The sequence below is a fragment of the Protopterus annectens genome, chromosome 13.part0 (assembly GCF_019279795.1).
Source record: "Protopterus annectens isolate FY-2018-M chromosome 13.part0, PAN1.0, whole genome shotgun sequence".
Classification (NCBI taxonomy): domain Eukaryota; kingdom Metazoa; phylum Chordata; order Ceratodontiformes; family Protopteridae; genus Protopterus; species Protopterus annectens.
The window spans coordinates 259,275,312-259,301,592 of record NC_056747.1 but is presented as its reverse complement, the minus strand read 5'-3'; the positions used below and the strand labels follow the sequence as shown (position 1 = coordinate 259,301,592).

General features: G+C 41.4%; 1 protein-coding gene across 1 annotated transcript in view; it reads right to left on the bottom strand.

Moving 5' to 3' along the window:
- Positions 1 to 26,281, bottom strand: part of CNN2 (calponin 2) — a 285,521-nt gene that overhangs the window by 16,482 nt on the left and 242,758 nt on the right. The window contains exons 5-6 of the mRNA XM_044053818.1: positions 22,838 to 22,954; positions 17,149 to 17,295 (exon numbers count right to left, since the gene is read on the bottom strand). Coding sequence (XP_043909753.1) covers positions 17,149 to 17,295; positions 22,838 to 22,954 — 264 coding nt within the window. The remainder of the gene's footprint in view (positions 1 to 17,148; positions 17,296 to 22,837; positions 22,955 to 26,281) is intronic.

The following is a 26,281-nucleotide window of genomic DNA, read 5'->3' as shown; positions in this document are numbered from 1 at the left end:
CCTGATGAAGAACTACTGTCACAACATGCACCATACAGTACAGGGACATGAAGCTCATTGTGCCAAGCGGAGTGCTTGTGACCTGTAGCAGTCATCGCATGTACGGAAATGCACATGCATTTCAGGGAGGTTACAAAAACCCCTTACTTTTGTCAGGTATGCATGTCAGTTAAGAGGACTGGGGCTAGGCTTACATCAGAAAAAGTTTGAATGGCTGCAATACAACAGCCTGAGCTATAAATGAAAGAATGCTTGATCCACAGCAAAGGGCCCAACAGCGGGTCACATATGAAACAATGACAATGAGAACCCATGTGGTGCACTCAGCACTATAAAAAGTCTAGGATACAGAGCCATAGACAAGGACACTGGGGGGGAATAAGCAATATTAGGGTGCACTGGTAAACTACACAAAAAAAGAGGTTCCAAGGGTGTTGTGCCTACAAAAGTCGATGGTGGAGCTGTTCCTATATAACATACATATCCAATACAACAAGAATGGCAACAAGTACAGTCTATATATGGAGGGCTTCAGAATAAGTTTGGTTAGAGAATGGTTGCATAAATTTTAAACAGCTATCATGCTAAGCTAGCACAGAGAACCACCAAAAGGCAGGTAAGTTTTAATGTAAAACCTAAAAAAAATGAAAGTTTTAATGTAAAACCTAAAAAAAATGAATTACATCAAGTGTATGCAAGCTGGTGTGGAATCGAGACTAAAGTAAACAAGTCATAACTACAGCTTCATCATCTAGCACCGCCTGTGTATGCTGAAGTGAAATACAACAGTATGCTTTGGTTCATGACTGTAGGTTAGATGATGCTGGTAAAGTGAGTCAGACTGTAAAGAAGCAAGAGAGTGTCATCCATTCACTGAATGGGTTGCTGGTGGGGCCACAAATGGAGACTCTCTAAGACCACCGTGAAGCTAATAAACTTTGTAAAGTATTCAAACAAGTGTCTTTTTACAGTTTGGGATAAAATGAAGAAAGGAAGAAGGCAATGATGGACAGTATCAGTAAGAAAAGAGAAAAAATAGGGTAAAAATTCACTGCATTATCAGGGGACTGCTAAGGGTGTGAAAGCAGCGTGATGAAAGTTAGGGCAGAAGTACTATGGGCATGGGTTTGCAGCCCCCCCCCCCCAATTATTCCAAATGTTTAGTCATATTCAACAAGCACAGGAAGGGAAGGAGCAGCTGAGCAGTGACCATCAAAATTAATCAGGTTGGAGCAGCACAAACTGTAAGCAGACCTTGGCAAAAGTGAACAAAATGCTGGGGAGTGCCTTCATGAAGGGTAATCTCAAGCAGCAAAAACGTTAACCATTTCTACTCCAAACTGGGCCCCAACCAGGCCACAGCTCGAGTACTGTGTGCAGTTCTAGAGGCTGCACAGGAAGGGGGACATCAGACTGATGAAAGGAGGTCACTGGAAAGCGATTTGCCATGTGGGATAGACAGGAAAGGGCATGACTCTAGAAAACAAAAGCCAAAGTTCTTCTCAGAAGATAGGAAACTGGAAGGGCAAGATATGGATGCACAAGACCATCCCAGGGTCATGTGAATTATGAATGTCATTCCAAAAAAGAAGGGGTTGAGAAAGAGGAGACAGCAGAGGTGACCAACTGTAGTAGGCAGAACTACTCCTTGCATCTGTGAAAGTACTTCTTCGGAGAGAGACATGGAGCCATTCAAAGGCCTGTCAAATGGTTACCAGAGAAGGAATTCACAGAAGCAAGAGGGCACGGATATGTGGAGAAAGTAAGCTCAGAGAAATGGATGGGAGAATGAAGGTTAAGTGTAGTTAAAGGGCAGATGAGACAGGGTAATCTAACATAAAAAACCACCAAAAGACCAGATACAAAAAGGTTAGTAAAAACCTAAGAGAAGTTTATTAACACACTCTAGCACCTTAGCTATAAAACAGCCTTCAAGGAGAAAGGGTAATCTCCTATGTCAAGCAAATGTAAATAGACCAAGACCCACAAATGCCTTCAATGGTTTAGTGTGCTCTACAGATTGCAGAAGTCTTTGGAACCTTACACAGCACAAAAAAATACTACCTCATATTCCCCCAAAATCTTAGCAATCCACTATGGCTTCTTACACACCTTGTGTATAATAGTTCAGCTAACAGCAGTATAATCCTGGGATTGCTCAACACTCCACAACCAAAGGAAGGACAGCATTTGCTCTGAATGTATGCAGTAACAAACTAAATGCCCAAGATGAAGAAAGAAAATGCACAAAAGACACTCATTGAAGGATAGCCAGTATTTAAAACAAACTACCATAACTCTAGCCTTGCAAAGCAGAAAAGTTGCTCCGGGTAAGCTAAACCACCACAGGAGAGGAATGAAGTTTCTAATTGCAAGAAGTTGCTTAAAAAGCAAGCCTGTACAAGAAAAACAAACCTGTACCCAGTGGTAAGGCTAATGAGAAAATTATATGCAGAGGCAAGGCAGAGACGTAGAGGAAGGTATAATAGATTTAACTACCAAGTCAAAAAAAAACTTCTGTGATGAAAGTAGTTTACAAGGAATTTAAATGAGCGATTAAATCATGCGGTCTTGGAGAAAATCTCATGTAAGGAACAATGTTGATATAAGGCTATACTGCACAATAGTTTCAGATATCCTGAATGCAGTGTCTGAGTATTTAAAAACAAGTTCTGTAACAAAATCCTAGCATTTAAGGTGCGCCTTTAGGATGCTGTAATCTAAGCAGACTTAATTGTTATTTTCTCCAAGCATGTCAGTACATGCCACACCTTTTTGATGATGTCAACAGACCTGAAAAATAGAACACGCAAGACTCTGCTTGTAATACTGTACTCCATCCCAGGACTTGCTTTTATTTATTTATTTTGGGGGGGGGGGGGGGACTACCTGCAGCTACGTACTAAGGATGACACAATGGAGTAACATGAACAAAATCAAACATTTCCTAAATCTAAACACAAACTGAGAAACCCTTGAGCTAGTAATTGAAGGAAACAAAAGCTCAAAGGTCAGCCCTGAAAAACGAGGTGAGTGCTTATAATATGGCTAGACCTGCAAGATAAAGCCCCTTTTTCCTCTACATCTAGAACTCAAGGCCAGTATGACTCTGGCAGCTAGGTACCCAAAATGTTCCCGGTCCAACTTACCTCTCACCTCTTCCCATAATTCTGTGCATGGAATGACTCTCTCCAGATGCACATTAGCCTACAGAAAGGCAGAACACATGCAAAGCAAAGAAAAATGGAAGAGAAACTCTGAAGTTACAATCCCCTACTAAAAAAGCACTGGTAAGGAGGGAGAGTTAGACTGTTGTATAAGACGGAACTGGTTCTACACATCTACTGTAATAGTAAGTACAAATCTTTTGTATGTTACATGACTCATATTACACATTTCTCATTGCATCAAGTACATGACTTTTGCAGATTACAGGACTAGTCCATCTTCCCCTACCTCTATGACAGAGTCCCAGTCATTACTTACTCCATCACTGCAAACACTGCACTGAATGACTGCATCTACAGGAAGGATCTAAACTGGTGATGTGACCTACAAATGACTCAGGTGAAAGGCAGACTATAGGAATATCCTTTCCCCCCCCCAAAAAGGGTAGGACTTGCAGAGCCCAAATTAAAGGATTAAGATCCATTTCACATTAGAATAACTGAGTGACAATATTGTGGTTATCGGGGGCATATTCTCATCCCTGGATAAAAAACTATTAAGGCAAAAGCTTGAATTGTGGATACAGATGTGTAAAAGCAGTTACACAAGTTCCAAGAAGCCATATCTAAGTGAGGCAAGTTACAAAGCCAGCAACAGAGGACCTCAAGAAGGAAGAGGTATCTAGTAAACTCAAGAGAAAAAAGGCCAAAGAGATATAGGCACGAAGAGATATCTAGTAAACTCAAGAGAGAAAGGCCAAAGAGATATAGGCAGTAAGTCCTCCAAAAGTGTGACAAATTCAGAATTAGCCTGAGGCCTAATGTAAGGAAAAAGTATTTAATAAGATTCAAAACAGCAAAGAAGAATCTGAAAATTAAGCAGAGAATGACTAAGAGGCATTAGGTCAAAAACAATCCCATTAGCTGGACTGCAATGGAGGTACCCTAGGTCAGAATGCAATTTAAGGTGAAATGCAATGAAACTTTGATGAAAAAGAATACAGTAAAGCCAGCAGTGAGTTAAGAGAAAAACACTGGGTAATACTCGATCAAACATTCTGGCGGAAGCAGTCAGCCTGGAAATAATCATCTTAATCCTATAAAAAAAAAGGGGATGAAATAAAAAAGGGTGAAGAGTACCTAAAATGGGTTGCTCTTCAAGGCATAAATGCAAGATCTAAAGATTAAACTGAACTTGTTTAACAAGGGATCAAATAGCAGCAGGCAAGTATTCACTGTAAAGCCTCTGGCAGACATACAAATAGATAGCTCCCCCAAAATTAACAAAGGTTTCAAAGTAATAGCAGTAGTACAAGCACTATGTCATAGACCAGACAAGGTGAAGGAAAGGCAGGTATCTGGTACAGCCTAAATTTTTAATCAAGGAAAATTAAGGGTGGATCCTGCTTCCTTAATGTGCCAGACGGACAAGGCCTAGAAAAGAAAAAAAAAGCCTAAGCTGGAAATATCCTGGTACCCTATGAAGACTATAAATTTCTAAGGAAGTCTGCTTTGTCCACACCTCAAAGAGGAGGCCCCATAACAATGAAGATATAGCAGGGAACCAGTCAGGTATGTCCTAAACAGCACTTTGATCCAAGGATCAGACTCCATAAGTACTGAAAAGGTTATATTCCAGAAGATGAACACAGCATAAACTATCCCAAAAACAGAGCAAACAATTGTTAGGGTTGCAGTGCAGCTCGACTCTGGGCAGAGATTAACTAGGATGTAAGATAATCGGCATGAGGTGAAGTTCTAAAGTTAGGTACGTCCTGGTGTCCATTCTCTGGTAGAACTCCAGAAGAATGAATCGCAGACCTAAACATGCATTGCCCTAGTCTACAGCCTCGTCTCTGAAAATATACGGTGTAGAGGAAATGAAGTTCGAATTGCTGAGAAATAACCAGGAAGAGCCTGTGCTCATGTGATATCAGACGTGAAGAGCCTGGGCCTTAAAGGAATGAAGACACGAGTTCCTACTGTGGTCTTGCAAGATCTCATGTAATGGGAAATGAAGTTCGAATCGCTGAGAGAAATAACCAGGAAGAGCCTGTATTCATGTGATATCAGACGTGAAGAGCCTGTGCTCATGTGATATCAGATGTGAAGAGCCTGGGCTCTTAAAGGAATTACAACACGAGTTCCTACTGTCGTCTTGCAAGATCTCATGTAATGACCAGACATGCTCCGCGACACCAAAAGAAACAGGAATGCACTGACAGCAATAACTGCTGTAGGCACTTAACCAGATTAAAACCACTGGGACCACTGCAACCAAATCTGTATCCGTCCCTGAAGGATCAAAGTAATGAAAGTAACATCAGACAACACTGGCAAAAGAGTATGCAGCAATCTCAAAAAGGTTGAAAAAAAATGACAGAATGGGCAAATACTCTCACATTCAACTGCAATGAAATAAAACCAAGCATTAGTTTTTACTATGAAGAATGCCTGGCAGTGTGTCCAAACAGCCACTTTAGGAGAAAAGATGGTCTGGTCTCAACAAAATGATGAGGTATAGAAAGCTAGACAGACAAATTAAAAGGAAAGATGTTCATCAGGAATGGACAACAGTGGCTGAGGATATTTTGCTGAACTTTAATAATCACATTCAAGTACACCAGTACACGCACAAATGTGCATGAAAGAAACATTATATGACTATAGCAGAATTAAACTGGCTTGCATGAATAAGAATCCTAACTATAACTCTACAAGTGGATCCTGACCCATTCAGGGAAGGTAGGAAAGCAACCGTTCTTGGATGAGTAAAATACGCCAGAAGAAGTGAGGCACAAGCACTAAAAATCCATTCACCTACAGAATTGACCCTATCCTCCAAACAGGAGGACAAGAGGTTTTGGAAAGCTGTAGAATGTGTCAGGTCATGGGTAAAGCCTAAGTAGAGACCCCTCCATGCAGGAGAGAACAAGGAATAGTCATAGGAGAGATGTAAAGTAGCACTCACTATAGAACATGGATAAGAGACTAAACAAAACTAGGATCCACCTGCTTACACAAAATATCCATTCTACAGCCAGGACAAGGACAGACATTTTGGATAACTATAGAGTATATCAGGCTGTGGGCCATGGCAAAAATTAATTAGGGACGATTGCTGGACATCAAGTAAGGGTCACCTGTTGCATGTAAAGCATCACCCCCTTGGGAAAGGAGTACAGGAATAAACTAATTTTTAGTCCCTAGAATGATCACTTCCCTGTGAGGCAGAAAAACTGAATGGTTGGTATGAGCTAGTTGGGACATGGCTCTCAAAATATGTAACCAAGTCACCAGTCAGTCTCGCTACTTGTCAGGACAGAAGAGCTTAGAAAATCAACTACGTACAGCAGTAAATGAAATCAGGCCAACACTAAATTCCATACTGCCTTAAGAGACACAGGCACAAGGTTTAGTTGCTGGCTTTGGGCAATACACATAGGACAGAAAAAACAGAATCCAAAAGGAGAGATTTCCTTACACGACACTATTAAGGTCAAGGAAAAAAAGCAATGTAATTTCCAAGACAGAGAGACCCTTCAGGGTTCACAGGTTGACAGAGGAATGTTGGCACGGACTGAAAAAAAAAAAAAAAAAAAAAAAAAACCAACATCAGTGTTGAAGAGTTGCCTCCTCACCAAACAGCATCTAGCACAGAGACAGCATTATGACAAAAGGCTAGTAGTATCAAACTGTAATTCTTCCACAAGTTTTTAAAATATAGACAGTGCTGTTTAAAATAAAATGATGTTCTTTGCATGTGATTAGTTGTATGTAAATTGCTTAATTGGACATTGTATATAATTGGCTGTGCTCTAACAAGGATATCTTTTTAAAGGAATTGTGATAAGTATGTTTTAATTTGCACTGAGGATGGGTTTTGTGAACTTGAAAGCTTTGTTGTTTCAATTAAACATGTGTGGTACGTTGCAGAGTTTGTTTTTGTGTGTCATAGTTCAGTATGGGTTCTGCTTTACTGCGGCTCCTGTTTGTTGATGGTGTATTCTTCTTAAACATTACCAGTAAAGTTTGAGAACCAGATGAGAGCACCACAAGTGACACCATAGTGTCCAAGAAGTGGAATGAAATTTGACCACAACTGACACCAAAGCTAGAATAGGGCTGCAGATGTAGGTGAAGGAAATATTTAGTTAGAAACCAAAGGAAAAATCGCCACTTTGGACTGTTCCAAGAATAAATAGTAGAGACTGACTGGTAACGGAACCCCGTGGTCTCTTACGTGGAGAGAGAGAAACAAGAACACATACAAAATTTCCAGGGACAGAAAAATGCACATCTGAACCCAAAGTAATTCAGGCACTAAGTACAACTGATACTTCCTAAAAATGCATAGCTTGGGTTTAATATAGACTAGTAAAACTGGACAAGTAATGCCTCAAGACTCGGAGAATTAGAAGAAACACACTGGCACAAAGACCGTTTCAAAAGGGAAAGTGATATGAGGAGAAAATCAGGTAACAAAATTACAGACCTTAAAAAACAAGGCTGGAAGCAACCAGAAAAGTAATGGTGCTGCTGAAAAAAAAATAGAATTCCCCCAATTACCTTGCAAAACAATAATAAATCTCCTACATTAAAAGGGTAGCCAACAGATGCAACAGCACTTCAGTGTGGCAAAAGATCTGGACAAGAGTTTTCCTTCCAAAAAGAGGAGTTTGCTAGGTATATTGGGAAAATTTTAGGTACTGAGCTGCCCAAACCTCCTGACCTTGAGACCTACATGTAAATGAAGATGGAACAGTTCTAACATATATTTACTTAGAATCTGCTATGAAAGTTGACACTAAACCTGCTGAAAACAAAATTGTTGATTCACAAAGGTCAAGAATAACATGTGCACAGTTGAAGTACAACACAGCATCCTTTCTTTTTTTTTTTTTGCAAAGGGACAGCTCCACTGCACCCCTCTACATCCACTTTCTTAAATTTACCAAATCAAAGACACAGCTGTTGGGGTAAAGCAATCTCACAATTAAACAGAAAATGCAATAAGGGTAAGATAATAGGAAGGAAATAGGTGGAAACAATGAAAAATGGTCAACCAGTTAGCAGCCAACCACAAAGAGGGAACCCATTTAATTGCCCTTACCCATTTCCCAAAATTTAAAACCAGGTAGATTTGTCCCCCCCACTCATTTGACTGACCAGGTTCAGCAAGCCAAATATCCCTTCTCCTTGCATGGTCTAACCTCCCTCAGACTAGAGGTCCACACCAACTAGCGCGGACAGATTAGGTTAATTCTTTGCAGGTTATACAGACAGGCAGGAGATGAGGAGTTGCAGATTTCACAGTCTCCCTGCAGAGGTACATCCCCCCACTCTACATCTAGCATTTAAGGATTCTCAAAAATAGTACTAACAAACAAGATCTTTCTCCCTTTGCCAACACATTTTCCGCACACACGCACACAAACACTTCACACCATTCTGCTCTTCTTTCTAGTGCCAAGCTTCAGTATTTGTTCCCTAGCACCAGATTAACAATCTTCCAAGGAAGGCATTTTAAGATTTGAAGAGTGGACTGCCTTTAAGCCACCCCCATAATTCCCAATATGACAGATGTCAAGAACTCTAACTGCCCGTCTGTGGCAGTGACAGGACTGACACCAACTCTTCAGGTAAGATAGTACAGTTGTGCAAAATCTTACAATAACAGTAGATGTCCTTCACACTGTTGCAATATTCATAACATGTGGGATCTCCCTCCAAGGACAGCCCAACATCTAACCAATATACCAAAGCCTTTAGTACTTGCAGGCACCATATGTCACACTTACACTCCACATAAAGGTGACATATGGAAGTACACACTTAGAACTGAAAAAGCCCTAGGAGGAACAGAATATCCCAAGGGAGAAGAAAGAACATGTATGCATCCAGAAGGAGATAAAGGGAGAAGAGCCACTCAGATAGGACAAGAACGAACAAGGTAGAGCAAAGGGAACAGGAAGGAGGGAGCGAATACTCCAACAGTGAGGAGGAGGACATCTACTGTTATGGTAAGATTTTACAAAACTCTGCTAGGTCCTTCCATATCACTGTTGCATTATTCATAACAAACAGAATAAAAAAACTCAAAAAGAAACCTGGAAGGAAGATGGCATGGAAGTGCCCCCCCAGAAACTCATGCAGGATAGCTCTGCTGGCAAAGCCAGCTCTAGTCCTGGAAATGACATTTAACTTGCAATGTTTAGTGAAAGTATGAACAGAAACCTAAGCAGCAGCCTCAAGGATAGAACTGGTATCCAGCCCTTTGAGAAGAAAAAAAAAAGCACCAAAGGAGGCAACGGCCACAGTAGAATGAGCATTTACTGAAGAGGAAAGACATTTACCATCACCACCCAAAAACTACCCAAGCTAAAAATACATATTCTAATAACTCTCTTCACATTAACCAAACTCTACATTACTCAAAACTGGTTAGAACCTTCTAAACTCTCTTGAATAGGCTTCAGAAACATGGTGGTTAGATATATATCCTCACAAACTCGTAACAAGGAATAGTAATAAATGTTTGTACTATTAAAAATACTGGAACCTTCATCTAGAACACATACTAAAGGACTAAATTAGGCAATACTGGGATCTTGTTGTTTGTAACACAAAAACTTGTTACATTATCTCCAATGGTGGCACTATTTAGACTTGCCATATATACTTTCTTTTACAATATAATATTATAAACCTGCTTGCCTTTCTTTCTGTAGCACCTATTGTATATAGTGTATACAAGTCTGTTACAATTTTTTTTTACTAGTTTGATGGTCTCTTACTTCTGTGTACATTTGCTTGGCGTCTTACTGTCTCAAAAATTTAATCTGTTAACTATTGAATGCTTACGTTTTATAATATAAAAAGAAAATATTCTTGTGGGAAAAAAGAAATGGCCTTAGACATCTAGAAAGAGATGGTTTGCTTAGAAACAGGCAAATGCAAAGACTTTGGATGAAAGGAAACAAAAAGCTGTTCAGATTTGTGAATAACTTTAGTTTTATCTGAATATGAGAGATGTCTATGCAAATCCAAGGTGTGAAGAACCTTCTCAATTGCAGATTGCAGAGAAGGAAAAAGGAAAGAAGATGAATAGACCGATTAAGGGATAACTTTTGACCACCTTGGCCATAAAAGAAGGGTTAGTATGAAGAGACACACTGTCTGTGTGAAAAACTAAAAGGAACAACCCTGACAGCCTGAAGATCAGACACCCTCTTGGATGAAGGAAGACTGTTCTTTTGGCTCTCACAAGTGCACTGTTGTGAGGAAGCTGAAGCAGCAAGCTCAAAAGGAGCCCGAGTCAATTCTTCAAGAATAAAACTGAGGTCCCAGGAAGGCGGAATAGGTTTCCTGGGATGCCTGATATGAAAGACGTCTTAAAAAAATTGCTTGAACTCAAATCTAGAGACCAGAGGAGTCAAGGGCAGACTAGCAGAAATTGCTGACGGGTAAGATTTCACTTAATACACCAACCCAACAAGGAGCAGATCACACAAAAGTGAGAATGAGAGGAACCTCCACAGATTGGTGCCTGTTTCACCATTAGGATCCCCTAACAGAAAATCTTTTCTCATTTGTACAAATATGATTTTCTGGTAGTGGGCTTCATGGCCTCCTGTAGGACTTGAAGCATGTGTTCAGAAAAGAGGTGCCTAAAAGGGATCAAAACCCTTTCACCCACAGTGTCAGTTGAAGAGTGGACAAATGAGGATGGATGAGAGATCCCTTGTCTTGTATGACAAGGTCCACCCAGTGAGGTAAACTTGTGGTGACTGCCCCTGGCCAAATGAGAAAGAAGGGGGAACCAATGCTGTCTAGGCCAAAAGGGAGTCACTAGCAAGATTTTGGGCGAGTCCTGCCAGATCTTGTACAAGATTCATAACACAGGAAGGGGAAGGAAGACATACAGAAACATCCCCTTCTATGGAAAAGGCAAGGCGAACTATTCCAAGTCAGAGGACTTAAGACTCTGGAGCAGAACAGAGGAAGTTGTTTGTTCAGAAGGGTGGCAAAAAGATCTACCAAAGGAAAACTCCACTGATGGGCAATGTCCAGGAATGCACTTCTGTGAAGCATCCATTTGTGATCTTGTGTGCTGGACCTGCTCAAAGAATCTGCCACTAGATTATGCTCTGAGGGAATGTAAACAGCTTGAAGAATCACTTGATACTGGACAGCTAGATCCCAACCTTGAAGAGTTAGTCTGCAAAGAAGACAGGACCTTGTACCCCCCTTGGTTGTTGACATACCACATCACTGTGTTATTGTCTGTGAAAACTTTGAGGAGCCCAGGGTAAAAGAGAATGAAAAGCCTGAAGAGGCAGAAGCAGGGCACTGATCTTTATGTTGATGTGATCTAACCTCTGATGAAGAGGCCAGAGACCATGAACCTTGACAGAGCCTAAGGAGGCCAGCCATCCCCTATCTGAGGTATCTGTAAAGAGCTCGAGTCATGACTTGAGCCTGGAAAGGAAGCCCCAGCTTGAGAGAAAGTTGATCAATGCACCACTGAAGCTAGAGCGCAAGACAAGGAATGAAGGGGACTGGTAAGTTCATGGGGTGGCAGGTTTGGAGCCACACTGACTTGAGCTGCCACTCTAGCTTTCTCATGAGGAGTCTGGCCAGAGGGAGCACAGGAATGGTAGAAGCCATAAATCTCAGAACTTAAGTCCCTGGCTGCGACTGTAACCAGAGGAATTAAAGACTGGAAAAAGGTAGTAAGAGACAGGACCTTGGGAGCATGTAAAGATGCCAGCAAGGGGATTGGCTGAAGTCTGCAACCAAGGAAAATAGGATCCTGAAAAGTTCTTAGAGCTAATTTCTGGAATTTTATGGTAAACCCCTGACTCTGCAACAGGGAGATAGTAAATTGGAGATCCTGAAGCATAGCACCAGGAAATAAGCTTCAATGAGCAGACTGTCAGACAAGGAAAGATCTGAACTCCTCTCATCCTGCAAAGGCAATGACAGGAGAGAGGCATTTGGTGAATACCCTTGGGATAGAGACCAAAGGACAAAGCAGAGAACTGAAAATGCAAGAAGAAACAGAAAAAAAAATCCTGAAAAGGGGCTGGATGGGGATATGAAGGTAGACATCCTTGAGATCCAGAGAGACCAGAAAGACCTGAGGTAGAAGGGAGAGAGACTGGAGAGACACTTGAAAGGAAAGAATATTGAGTAAGGTGTTGAGCTGGGAAATGTCCAAGATTGGTCTCAAGGTGTCCTCCTTCCTGGGAACAAAAACCATTCTGGAATAAAACCCCCTCCTACCTGGGCAGGAGACACAGCCTGAATGGTGCTCTAGACCAAGACAGAATGGGGCACCTCAGGGAAAAGAGGAAGGGGTAACTGAGATGGAGAGATGCACAAAAATGAAGGGATTTCCAAACCAAGAAATATCCCTGGTGGATAATGGACAGAACCCAAGAGTCTGTTGTGATCTTTAACCAATCTGATAGAGACAGGGAAAGACTGAAGAATAAGGTAACCTGGCCAAGGGAAAGACGAAGCTAATTCTCAAATGGAAACCCTTTTATCCTGAAAAGCAGGTTTCTAGGAGGTTGAGTAGGCTTAGCAGGAGCTGCACATTTAGAATTAAAAAAAAACAAAAAAAAAAACAAAAAAAAAAAAACAGAGAAGGCAAAAACACTTCGGCAGTTGGTGTTTTTCGCTTTCTCTAGGTTTTTTTTTTTTTAATTTTTATTTTGTTGTTCAGTGGACACACATCTAGAACCCTTTTCTCCCCCTTAGGTGGACAGTGAGACTGCCTGTCAACAAAACCAGGTTTGGAGGGTTAATTCCTCAAACTTAGGAATAGGGGAGACAAAGTATGCTTCAGTTCTTGCAAAACTTTACTCTTATTCTGAAAAGTCCTGACATATTCAGCAGCAGCACTAAAAAATATTTTTATTATCCAAAGGAGCATCCAACAGTTTGGCCTTTATGTCATCAGGCAAAGCCTGAAGATGAAGCCAAGAGTAATGTCTCATAACAGAACCAAAAGGCAGCATCAGCCCCTGTGGAGGACTCGGCTGCATCTTAAATGCATTTAATAGAATGGTGAGCAATCTGAGATGTACAGTCCAACAGGGAAAAAGGCAGAATCCTTCCCCTTAAGAGAAAGGTCAAACACTTCGGAAACCTGAGAAAGGAGGACCAAAACATACCTGGTCATACCAGTCTGGTAGATAATGGCCTAAAAGGCTAAAGTGGCAGCAGTGTAAACCTTTTTGCCCAGCCTTCTCCATGGCCTTACTCTCCTTATCTGAAGGAACCAGCTTAGTAGACTGCAAGAGCTTGGAGGGATCGTCAGAAAAGACAGATTCTACAGAAGGATCAACAGAAGGGCATTTATAAAGAAATTGACATTCTTCAGACACTTTTTAAAATTTATCGGACTTCTTGGGAGCAGTGGGCCGAGACTCAATTGTCACAGAAACTGAGGAAAAGGTATCCAGGAGGGCAGCCAGAACAGAGGGTACAGCTGATGGCTTAGGAGACTATCTGAAGGAGCACATACTACCTCTTCTGAATATTAGAGACTAAAACAATTGCACTTAAAGATTTTTGTCATGCAGGCAACAGTATCCCCAAAGCAGAGTTCTTCCAAGGAGAAATATGGACCAATATAATCCTCTTCCTCTCAACCATAGTCTTAGGGTGAAGGGATATAAGAGTAAGCCAGGGACTCTTCCCCAGAATCCTGATCCTCAATGGAAGAGTCTAATTCCCTGGGTCTTTTAACAGGAGTGGAAGACCAGGGAAGGGCAGGCACAGACACCACTTGAGACCTGTGAATTACCACATAGGTGGCAGTATACTAAACGCCGAAAGTGTGATGAGACTTAGGGACACCGGTGGACAGTGGTCTCACCTTCGATAACCACATCGCCACAACAGTCATGTGGAACCCTTCTATGTGGCACACCTTATCACCAAGGGCTTTTCATCCAGAAAAGAGGAGGTCATTGTCCCACTGTACTCATCCCTCATTAGACCCAGTGTAGAATACAACGTCCCATTGGTATGTACCTCTCAAGACATCTACAACAACTGGAAAGGCCGCAGAAAACTTCACTAAAAGAATTATAAGGTCTAAAGCAGATGCCCTATGCTGACCATCGAAAAAAAACTCCAGCTATACTCTGTCACATCGTCTACTCAGAGGCGATCTCTGCTTAACATACAAGGCCATGTCAAACTCAGAGCTGTTGGACATGCTACACTTAAAGAAATCCCATTCCCCTCCAGGGAGCTAAACCTTGTTATCACAATGAACAAAACATGCTGGAGGAATAGGTTCCTGACCCAGAGACTTCCCAGACTCTGGAATAGACTGCCCATACATGTCAAGCAGAGTGCCTCTTTGGCTCTCTTCAAAAGGAACCTTGACGATTGGATGGGGGATAGAAATTTACCCCGGGGATCACGTCAGTCGCCCTGCTAGACAGGGGTCCAGGGAAGTAAATATTGTAGGAAGAAATAGCCAGGGAAATGTTATGGCTAGGCTTGTATAGGCTCTATGGCCAATAGCCTAGTACCAACCTATGAACCTATGTGAAAGCTTTAAGGCCATTAAAGCATTAAAAAACTCGGAGTGAAATCCTGCTATTCATGGTGGGTATCCTAAACTTTAAGGGGAAATAAGTTTGGCTTTCTTTTCTTTTTCTGCAGGATATCCACATGAAACACCATTGGAAGGGCAAACCCATGTCTAACATTTAATAAGTGTAGTAGGAATCTCCTCCCTAAGATATGCAGAATCCCCCTTGGTTGATTGGGTATAATAAGTTGAAGCTACCCCTAAATGACAGGAGCAGACATCTGTAAAGCCTCTGAGGACATGCAAAAAGTTGGATCCATGCCAGACTCTGACAGGGTCATGGCAGAAGAATCAGACAACCACCAGACCATCCTCTGAGCTTTCAACAGCCTCAAGACAAAGACATCCTGGGGAGGCTGGACAGCAGCCATAGCCATATCAGACCCAAGTTCTTTGGCCTTTTTCTTGGCAGATGGCTGACGCTCAGGATGGGATGACTCCACTCCAAAGCACCATCAGCCAACAGCTCAAGACATTGGTTTTCAAAGTAAACAGATAAAGAGGAGAGATGACTACGTAGAGTCTTTGGGACAACAGCAGATAAACACTGTACGGTTCGTAGGAAGCACCCAAACAGAAAAGACACTGGTCATTATGGTCTTTACAGGGAATCTGCCTCCCACACTAACATTTTCCCCTTCTGGATGACATGAACCCAACAACACTAAATATAGATAAAAAAACACCAATGGGGCACGTATCTGAAATATGGCTTGGCAACAAGCACAGAAGGCCGTTCAGACAGATGCTCAGTGATGGAATTCAAATGGGTGGCAAAGAAGTTCTGAGTGCGTGAATTTGTATATCTCCTTCATGCCCTATGCATTGTGCTGGGAGTGTACATGTGATGTATGGTACCTGTAAGTGCAGTCTTCAGTATGCTGGCCAGCCGTTGTGCTATCCCTTGGCAGAAGATCCCTTCAGTTATTACTGCAACAGTGATATGGAAGGACATCAAGCAAAACTTTCATTAATACAAAACTAATGGCAAATGAGACAAGGACATCATTAGTCTTTTCATCTTGAGATCTTTAACATTTTGTTTGCTTAAGGACAACTAATAGCAGCTAATAGCAGCTAAAAACAGTCTAGCCATGAAGGTTACATGTAAACTTGTTCTGGGTGCAAACACTTCACCTTTTACTGTAACAAGCGATACCTGAAGCATTAGGTACAAACAGACCAACACCAAGCAAGAAAAACAAAAATCACAGGATGGCAGTGCTAAATATTTCTCCATTATGGTAGCCTATTGATGGCTCAGGGCTACATCTGAATACAAGACACTGGTGTCAGAGCCAGAAGTACCAAAATGTCACCACTGCACTGTCTTTTTTTTTTTATTCTAACAGACCAGCTCCAAAATATACAGGTTTCCACACCGGGGCAATAAATCTTGAATATACACATTTGACAGTATGTCGTGGCACATTTTATATCAGAAAAATATGCTGATCCATGAGTCAGAACATTTCTGAACTTGCAAATATGGTTAGGGAAGTAGATATGAAGAACCAAACCTATGTACACGAGTGTGCAAGAGTCTGGGAAAAATCATACATAGAGTAATGTAACTTTCTGTTCTGGATAGCTGTGCCAGAAAAAGAGCAGTGAATGGGTCTGAAGGAGAAGGATGAAAAATTGTAGCCTGAAGGAAGGAATGCAAAGATGGCAATTGTTCAGTGTGGCTGGAAAGCATAACTGTGGGATATTATAAGGGCATACAGATTGGGAAAGGGATGAACTGCTATGGAAGAGGAGATAGGGAAAGGCATTACTGGCTGCAAAAGGAAAAAGGGTGAGTAACATTTGATCCAAGGAGAAACGTCTTTACTGTAGTGAGATGAAACACTGTTCTTAGCTAGGTACTAAAACCGTTAAATAGCAGTAGCTTGAAAGAAGGGCTTGGGAAATACGGTGACAAAATGCCTGCCTCTTTAGGGCAAACATTGCTTTAAAAGTCTGCTTCATTCTGCAATTCCAAGATTATACTATCTGTATTAAAATAGTTACATAAGCACAGTTACATACCACACCTTAAAACAATTACTATGATTTAGCCCAAACTAAGACGAGTCTTTATACAATCTTGTCAATGTTCTATTTCCTGCTTTTACTGTACAAGAAGCAAAGGGTTTTATTTATTTATTTTATTTATTTATTTATTGCAGTTGGTTTACCAGGATAGTCCATTGGGCCTTAAAGAACCCGTTTTCAATGGAGTCCTGGGGAGAAAAGCTCCAAAATCACAGGATGGCAGATGGGTTGTGGGACAGAGTCAAAAAGCTACCAGTAAAAATGAAAAACACTATCTAAAGTTTCATTTACTTTATCAGTTTTAACAGGCAACCTTCCTCTTACCTGGCTGGCACCTTTATTAGTTCCCATCTGAAGGCTAATGGTAGACTGATCAACTGGAGGGGGAATGTTGCTCTTAGGATCATAGAGATGTCTTCGTGTTCCATAGGCCGTCATTCCAGCCTGGCTTGCACATTTGTTGGTACCCATCTGAATAAGAAAAAGCAAACATTTAGTGTCCAAAATGCAATTTTTCTGCAAATGTATACAAATGATTCGGCTATATGGCTTCATTTCCAGTATAAGATTAGGGCAGACATTTTCCTAATCTTACCCTTGTGTAACATAAGAGATAATATTTTACTACAATAAACATTTAACTCTGAAAGATCTGTACTTGGTGCATCTTCTTCAAACTACTGCCCTTCTTGGCAGCCTGGATAGCTCATTCAGTAGACATTCTTACTCTCCCGGTCATGGGTTTGAGCCCCACATTGGATAAGTCCCTTTGATTCAATAGCCTTGGAATACCTAGGACTCTGAAAACGGGAGATAGTGGCAATGAAAGGGGAAGGAGGGCTACTTCTGTGTGACACACCAACATATGGGAATCTGCACTCTGCCAATGCACACACTGTATGACAATAGTGAGCCTAGCCCCCCCCCCCCCCCCCCATGATCTGCCAATTCATTCCGAAAAACTAAGAGCAAATTTCCTGAAATCAAGGAAAAACAGAAATATATACATACTAGCTGGCTTGGGAAATCATCAAATAGTGGAAGGGTGGACTAACCAAATGTATGTGTGTCGGAGGGGGGCAGAAAACGGATATACTGGATCTATGAAGAAGCTTACCCTCAACAGATCAACTGATTCAGAAGACTATAGAGTCAAAAGTGGGAAAGACAAGCATCCTGAATTACCCAATAAAATCAGATGCCTAGTATTATGGTGGAAATTCTGATACTTGGTGAAAGTCTGAACAGGTACCAAAGGGCTACTGCACAAATGTAAACAGAAGCATTCTAGAACCAAACACTGGAAGGACATGTCTGGTGAACTGGTACTGGACAGCACCATCTACCAATGGCTAGCTCACTGCCCTAACTTGAGAAGATAACACTTGATAGTAACCCTATCCTGTTAGACCTATTACACATTTGCATGCCCAATGGTGCAGTGAACACCTGCTCAAGGGATATCAAGCTCTCTCTTTACACATAAACGACGATGTTGGAGAGGCATGCATATATCACAGAGAATGCCTCCTCTATGGAACGGTCTTCTATTCCACATAAAGCAAAATACCTTCTCTACTCAAATATAATTTGGATGAATAGACTGAAAACTGCAAATTCACTCATTTTAGTGGCCATGTCCCTCATGGATGGGAACAAGTAAATATCCCAGCATATCCTTGTTCTGACCACCTCTAGGTTATTCATATGCAAAATACAAGGGCTAAAAACTACCAAGGGAATATTAGGCTAGGCTTAAGATGCTCACAGTTCAATAGCCTAGTAAATATCTATGAACAAGTTAATTTTATCAGTTTCTACCACTACAAAAAGGAAGAGAGATGAACTGGGTGAAACCATTTTTGGGAAGAAACTGCTAGTTCTAAATGGCATCAATCCTTCAAGAAAGGCAGGCCACATGCATTTTTTTTGCTGTGCACACAGGCCTGAAAGCTTTTCAATCAGGCAGAGAGGAGTACCAGCAGAAATTTTTTTTTCCTAAGACACTAGTCTGTGCGACAAAGACAACAGGCTCAAATAGCATATGGGCAAACCTGCCAATGTAATTATGGTCTTGTGAAAGGGTAGGATGTTAATGTGTAGGCACAGAAGTGGGCACCATAACTACAGACACAGATCATACAAGCTGCATGAAGTCAAAAGTATGTGCATGCTGCCCAAATTGTAAAAAAAAAAACATCTCTACCCATGTGGAGGTCTTCTTACACTTGGCAGTGCACATCTGTAAAGTCAAAGGCTTCTCAGTGACTTCTAGTACCCCACAGAGGAGATCTAGTGGCATTAAAGATCAAATCCCAAAGCTACTACCCGGGGGGACTTCGACAGATCTTCCAATAGGGACACATGCTAGTTTGTATCTGTGAGAGTCCACGTTTGAAACTGCACTCTTCAGCCAGCAGGGGGAGGGGATGACTGATCTATAGGTTTTTGATATTTCACAACAAAGAGCACAACCAGAGAGAAGAGTGAGAAGACTTGCACATTTTTCCTGCCATACAGGGAGACTGTGCCTCCTCTTCCTCCCCTTGCCCTTCTTCACAGAGAGGGGAAGGACTTGAAATAAACATTCACATCAAAAACAGATCAACCTCTTGTGTGCTCCACTACCACAACACTGGAAAGTCAAAGTAGCCATTACTCCCGAATCCTCTTTACCCAGAGAGAACTAAAGCAAAAGCTTACAGCAAATGCTTCAAGTGCAACCCTCTCTGCAGGGGAGTAGGCAACTTCTTTTGACCCTTGCAGAGACCAAGGTAAGCTCCCCACCTACCTAGCACAGCATCTATCACCGAGACCAGAGATAGGCTCAATTACAGGAAGGGAATCCCCACATTGAGACTGGCAGAACTCTACCATCAGAGTATAATGATGTGGGTCCAATACCAGACACACACTCGTAAGGGCATCTGACTACAGCCAACACCATGTCACAGTGTAGTACAACAGACAGCCCCCTCTGGTATGAAAAGACACCATGAAGACGGCAATGGCCTCCAAGCTCAGCAGAAACAAAACACATCCATCATCACTGCGTCCTCAAGAGCTGGACAAGATGATGCCTTAGCCCTTCTCAGCAGCGGAAAGTTACAAAAGACACTACGGAAAGTGTACTACTACACTCCGATGAAGGTAACCACCTGAAATGCAATCAGAGGACTTCCCCAATTTATGGGCACCAGACAGACTGCAATCAAGAGGACTGAATACACCAGGATACTGCCAAAGACTGAAGTAGTTTGGTTACAAGAATCATGTGAACTTCCTTCCTTTCTCTTACAACTACAAAGGCTAGAAACTTTGGTAAACAGCTTGAGTGCAGAAAAGAAATTAAAATGGAAACATACTGAAATGAAAATGCAACCTACCCTGAACGGAACAAAGGAAATCTGTTGTGTGTAAAGTATCCAACATATACAGTGACACTACTCAAACACCCTGAGATAGCAAAGGCACACTCACTGGGCTTATCACTATCAGAATGGATGTACTGTAGTGCCCATTAAAACTGAGGTCAAAGATGCACAAGAATCCATCAGTCCCAGTCAAAACAAGAAATGGTGAGAAGTCAGAATGCCCCTTAAATATTCTTCACCTGCCCCATGAGCCCTTTAAAGGCAGCTTGTTAAGTAGATACTTTTTGGGGAAGGGGGCTATTAAGAACTCCAAGATACAGTCATCCAAAAACCACATTAAGAGCACACCAGTTTGAGGTGGTTCTTCATAGTCAAGAGGTACCAAATGCCCCTGCTTCTTTTCCCCACTAGCATTTGGCAGCATTCACAGCAGGTGCTGTTCAGCCAGTGGGATAGCCCTCCGGGGTAATACAGCCAGACAAAATGATTTAGTATTTAAAAAATATCCTTAAAACGTAAAGGTGCTACTTTGATTTTGGCCACTAATGATGGGGTGGGGGTGGAGATAAAGGCTCTTCATACTAGCGAGGGTCTGCTTCCTCTTCTGGAGGTCATTCACCATGTCCTGCAAGGTTTGGCCAAAATAGTACCCATCCTTACACTCAGCATGATTTGTAAGCAGATAGCTTAACAGAGGAACATTTCATCTATATAACACAGTACTCTCACATTCCTATGTCTGCTACTATCAGTACAACATAAACAGTCAAAATTCCAACAGGCTACATGGCATCCCACTGTGGAAATCCTTAACAGTTGATCAATCTTAAGAGCCCAGACCACAGGAGGACTGAAACATTTCTGGACCTCTGATCTGCTAGCAGTTAAATCGGAACAGGCAAGATAAATGGTTATGGGCTCCAAGCCCAGGGCATAGCACAGCAGAATACAATCATACGTATTTGCCATTCAGTTCTTCAGATTCACTTTCATGCAATAAATTATCAAGCTGCTGTGGTGTCTGGGAGATCATTTAGGAGATCTCTCTGCTCTAGGATGTCCATTTAGGTTCTTAATGTACTCATTATAGGGTTTTGTGCAGGGAATCAAGGCAAGGGAGCTTCATGGGAAGTAGAATAAGAACTGAATAAGGGTCTTGCTTCCTCAAATATTCAGACAGTTCTGGGTGGCTGGATGGAAGTATCTTAGGGGGCTCCAGAACCATCCATGGTGGACTTCACAATCCTTAGGGTTTTTGCAAAACAAGGGGTCATCTACTAGGAAGCCCTCTGGATCCTCTTATTCCAATGAGAGAGAGAAAATGGGAGGTGGACTCCATTTTAGCTCCACTTCTGGCATACTTGTGCACTGCTATGCATGTCAGATGAGAGCACTAGCTCATGAAAACATGCATGCTGTAAACCATGAGAAGCCTACATTCGGCTCAGTACTGACAAGCAGGCAAGTTTCCCAAAGGTACTCACCTGCAACTGTGAAGGACAGGTCCCACCACACCTCAACTGTCTGAAGTTTTGGACCTTAACTATACATTCGGGGAAGGAATGAACCAGTAAGGCCTACTTCACTCTCAGCCAAGAGTTCTGACAAATGAGTGGGATGACTAGCAGGGAGAAGAGTCTTCTATTCACAATGTGACTGCCAAGCTCTGGCCAGGGCTCTCTACTGTCTGTTTTCCAGGAACAGGCTAAATACGTCAGCAAGGTCCAGCTGTTTGAAAGGTGTAGTTAGTAAAGGGCAATAAACTTACACAGTCTAGTATGCACCTCCCTAGGATGGTTGTTGGGATGCACCTCTCACCGGCCCTTAACTTGCTGAAAAATAAGAAAGGCATGAACTCGAGTCCTTGCTAGTGAAGGCTGACGCTGCAAAACCTGAAGATTGTGAGGCTATTGCAGAGATACATTCAGCTTCAGAAGGGCATGAATGATGTCTGGTTCTACATCATTTGCTTTCTGATAGTGCTCCTGCATAGGCTTGGGGCTACATGAGGGACTCTCCTACTGGTCCTCACTCCGGCTAATTTCAAAATCCATTGTTTGAATAGATATGTCTGTGTGTCTGCTGATAGCTGGGTAGAAACATGGCACTTACAAGCATTACTTCATGTGTTCCTCTTCTAAACTACAGACAATGCTGGCATGAGTCTTTGCTCATGATTTTGGCAGCAACATTAATCCTTCAATGGCTTAATCATTTAGCCAACTGGGAACAGTCTCCATGATGAACATCAGAAATGAGATTCAAACTGTTGGAAGGGTACAGACAAAGGGGGTGTGCATAAAGTGGGAGGGGCGTTATAAGGTGAAGGTTTTTACCTCACAGATACAAGGTACAAAGTTCTGGCCTCTGTCTATTGGCTAAGGTTGTAATAGTCTGCAGACTGATGGCCTAGTATTTGCCTGTGAACCCCATATCGGACCCCCTAACAGAATAAACATTTTTCTGTTAGGTCAGACATGGTAAATTACTTTTGAGTAGTAGTAATTTTAATGAAATGGCATTGTGCATGAAGCTTTATCAGTTAAAAGTAAATAAAATGTATGATCATAAAGCAAAACATTAGTGAAAACACTGGTATTCCTTAGCTTAAAAAATCAAGTTAAGATACGGAACTGTACCTGAAGACCAATAACACACTGTCCAGCTTTTAAAGTTTCTTCATCAAAGCTTCTCTCCTGCCTATCTGCATACTTCACACCAATATCCACATGAGTCTGTATGCCTTTTGTTTTAGCCTAGAAAAAGAGAATAAACCATTAAGGGATGCAAAAAGCATTTTGTGAGATGAATGAATTTTTGTAGACAATATACTTTTTTTTCTGTCAGTTACAAATTATAAATACTAGACTGAGACAGTCCTACTGTGAACTCTGAAATTATGTTTATATGGGTCTGTATCAGATAATCGAAGTTTCAGAACTTCGAACACCATATAGTGGACCCCATATGATCGAAATACTGAAACCTTGAATATCTGATTAAAAAAAATAAAAACAAAAAAAACAAAAGTAACTGCTTTAAGAAGGGAGGCAAACCCCCCTGCACCCCCGCTACTTAAATATACCAACTCCGAGATCGCACTTTAACAGAGTATGGTGCAGAAAGGGGAAGATTTCCCTTTGCTATGCTGTAGCGCAATCTCGGAGTTGGTATGTGGGGGGGGGGTGCAAGGGGGCTTGCCCCCTGCTTAAACTCTTACTTTTCTTGTCTTTTTTTTTTTTTTTTAATTGTTCAATGTTCTGCAACTTCGATCACTAGTGTTCAATGTCTAGTGATTCGAAGTTGTAAAACTTCGACAATGTAATACAGACCCATTTATATTTGGAGGATACAAAAAATCCCAATTCCTCACACGATTACTGTAAGAAGGGGAGTTTTACTTCATCCAAATCCTGCCAGGTACTCTGGTTATGATTTTGTAGATTACCCTCCTTTTCTGCCTCTACTTTCCTGTCCACATAACCAAAGTATATTTTGAATGCATGTACTGTTTTCCCCTACCCATTTTCATAGCCAATTCTTCATAAACCACATTCCTTTCCATGAAATATTTCCTTAGGTTATTATTATATACTTCGGTTTTAAGCCCCCTCCCCCCACATTCCTCCCCTCCAATATATAGAGACCCCACGGTGGAGAAATAGCCTGTCAAAGTGCTGCAGCAAGCCATTGTTCTCATTCACCTGCTCCATTTTTTCTTCTGCCCCTTTTTTCTTCTGCCTCATACAACCCCCAAATGTCTTAGCGGATTAACGTTCAAACTTTCCCTCATCTGGCACAACATAAAATTTTTTAACCTTTCAATGGAATGTATTTTTTTTGCCTCATTTATCTGGATTACTACTCCCTTCCAGTTGACATCTATACAAGTTTCCTCTATATTATCTCCTTTCAGCTCCACTCCAGCTACTTAAGCCAGCAAATGTCGTTTGTCCATATCACACAATCTCTCTTCCTCTTTCACAAGTTCAATAAGTTTCCAAACCAAAAGACCTGCTTAGTTTCTCTTTTGTGTCATGTTAAAATTTGCATATACTCACAATGTCCCTTTAAAGTGTGAAGGAAATGGTATTTGAAAGTGAGGAGTCTGTTTAAATGTGAGAAGGTCACTGTGATAACTCAGTTGCATCTATAAATTTTAAAATATACTTTAAAATTTGCTACCTTTGTACATGTACTGGCCCCATCCATCCATATGGTCTAATCTTTTAGATCAGCACTGTCACATGCCCTATTTTATGATTCAAGACAAACAGATGGGGTAGTTTGTTTATATGCTTTATTATATAGAAATACATCAGAATGGATAGCAGCAATACAATATATAAATGAACTGATTAACTGACAGACTGCACAGACATGTGTGCTTACATCTCAACAGCTAACTATAAAAGGAATGTGCTCAGTATTTATACGCTTGTGCAAGCCCCTAGAAAGCAGGTATACATACATATTGATCTACAAGCACCTTACAGCCAAAAAAACAAATGACAGATTTCTCAGCAGGTGGCCCGAGACTGATGAGACATTTGAAGTCTGAGTAGTCGAGGGTAAGAAGACCATCTATTTTCCTAGGGAATAATCTTTGACCCCCCTCCATCTGATCCAGGTATTTGATCAACAGACTGCAGGGGGAACATTACACTACATGAATACTGTGCAATGGCACTCTCCCCAAAGCACCTAGTAATCTCCTGGAGAACAGCATGAATCACAATAAAGAATCTTCTTACCACAGTGTCAAACAGTTGATCAAAGGTGTAGTGTTGCTAGCAATGAACGTTGCCTTAAACACCCTTAAGGAGTTTCCCTTTAGTACAGCTGGTGATAAGAGCCACCCTGCTTTCCAAATGCTATTATGCTACATTAAACACAGAAAGCCAAGCTAAGCCATTATTTCATACAAAGCACAGACAATGTCCTATCCTTTCTGCAGAATGTCTGCCAATTGTTGAGGGCCGGGAGTGAAGACAGTGATATAGGAGTAAAAACTGTTAACAGATTAATTATTCCCAACTGTCACAGATGGAATTACCTGTAAGAATAATGCAGCATACACATGCTGTAGGAGGTGTGGCACTAAAAGGCTAGCAAAAGAGGTGAAACTGGCAGGTTGACCTTCCATGAAGTCCAATGCTATGGTGTTTATATGAGCAAAGTAATTGAAGCAGAGGGTGTACGCAATTAGAAAAGATTTACCAGAGACTGGTAAGAAAATAAAGTGCATCTCAAGCTTTAGCATTCTAAAGGATAAGAATTCCCTAGTTTGATCAAGTGGTCACTGGTATGAGCACATGATGGAAAACTGGGAAGAGGTTCGAAAGACAGCATTTATAGAAAGGGCTGTCATCTTAAGAGCCAACAAGTTTAAATGAGAAGCACCAACTGGCTTGGTGGACCATCGGTACATTTAAATAACTGAAGAGAAGTGGCTCCACAAATCGATACTCTTAACCTTACAGACAAAAGCCAATCAAAAAAGAGAGAAGGAATTTTGTGATCAAATGAACAAACGATTGACAAGAAGCTTCGCAGTTCTGTAAAATTGGTATAATGGTTAAGTGTCAATCTCACAGACACAAGGTGCAGGGTTTGATTCTCACCTCTAAAAGCAAAATTGGCTAGGCTTAAATAGGCCGACAAGGACAGCAAGCCTAGTAACTACCTATGAGGTATTTATTCATGCTGGAGGGACAGATTTATCTCCCAGTGACTGCCACATCTTTGAACATGTTACCAATTCGTGGGAAACAGTACCTCTATGACACTGTTCAAGAGGAACCTGGATGAGTGGATGGGACTGTAAATTTTTACCAGGGATAGAGTCCACAACCCTCCTGGACTTGAGCAGTCATCACTAAATGCAATCTTGGGTACGGACTAGCATTTCTATAGTATTACATTGGGATGAAACGGCTAGGCTTAAAATAACCTCCGGGTCTATAGCCTAGTAATCTATGATCCTATGAAGAAACAACAAGAACAGGGTGGAGAGTGGGAAAAATTCTTCACAGATATTTAGCTGTATTCAATGGCTTGGAGACAATCCAGCAGCAGTTTAA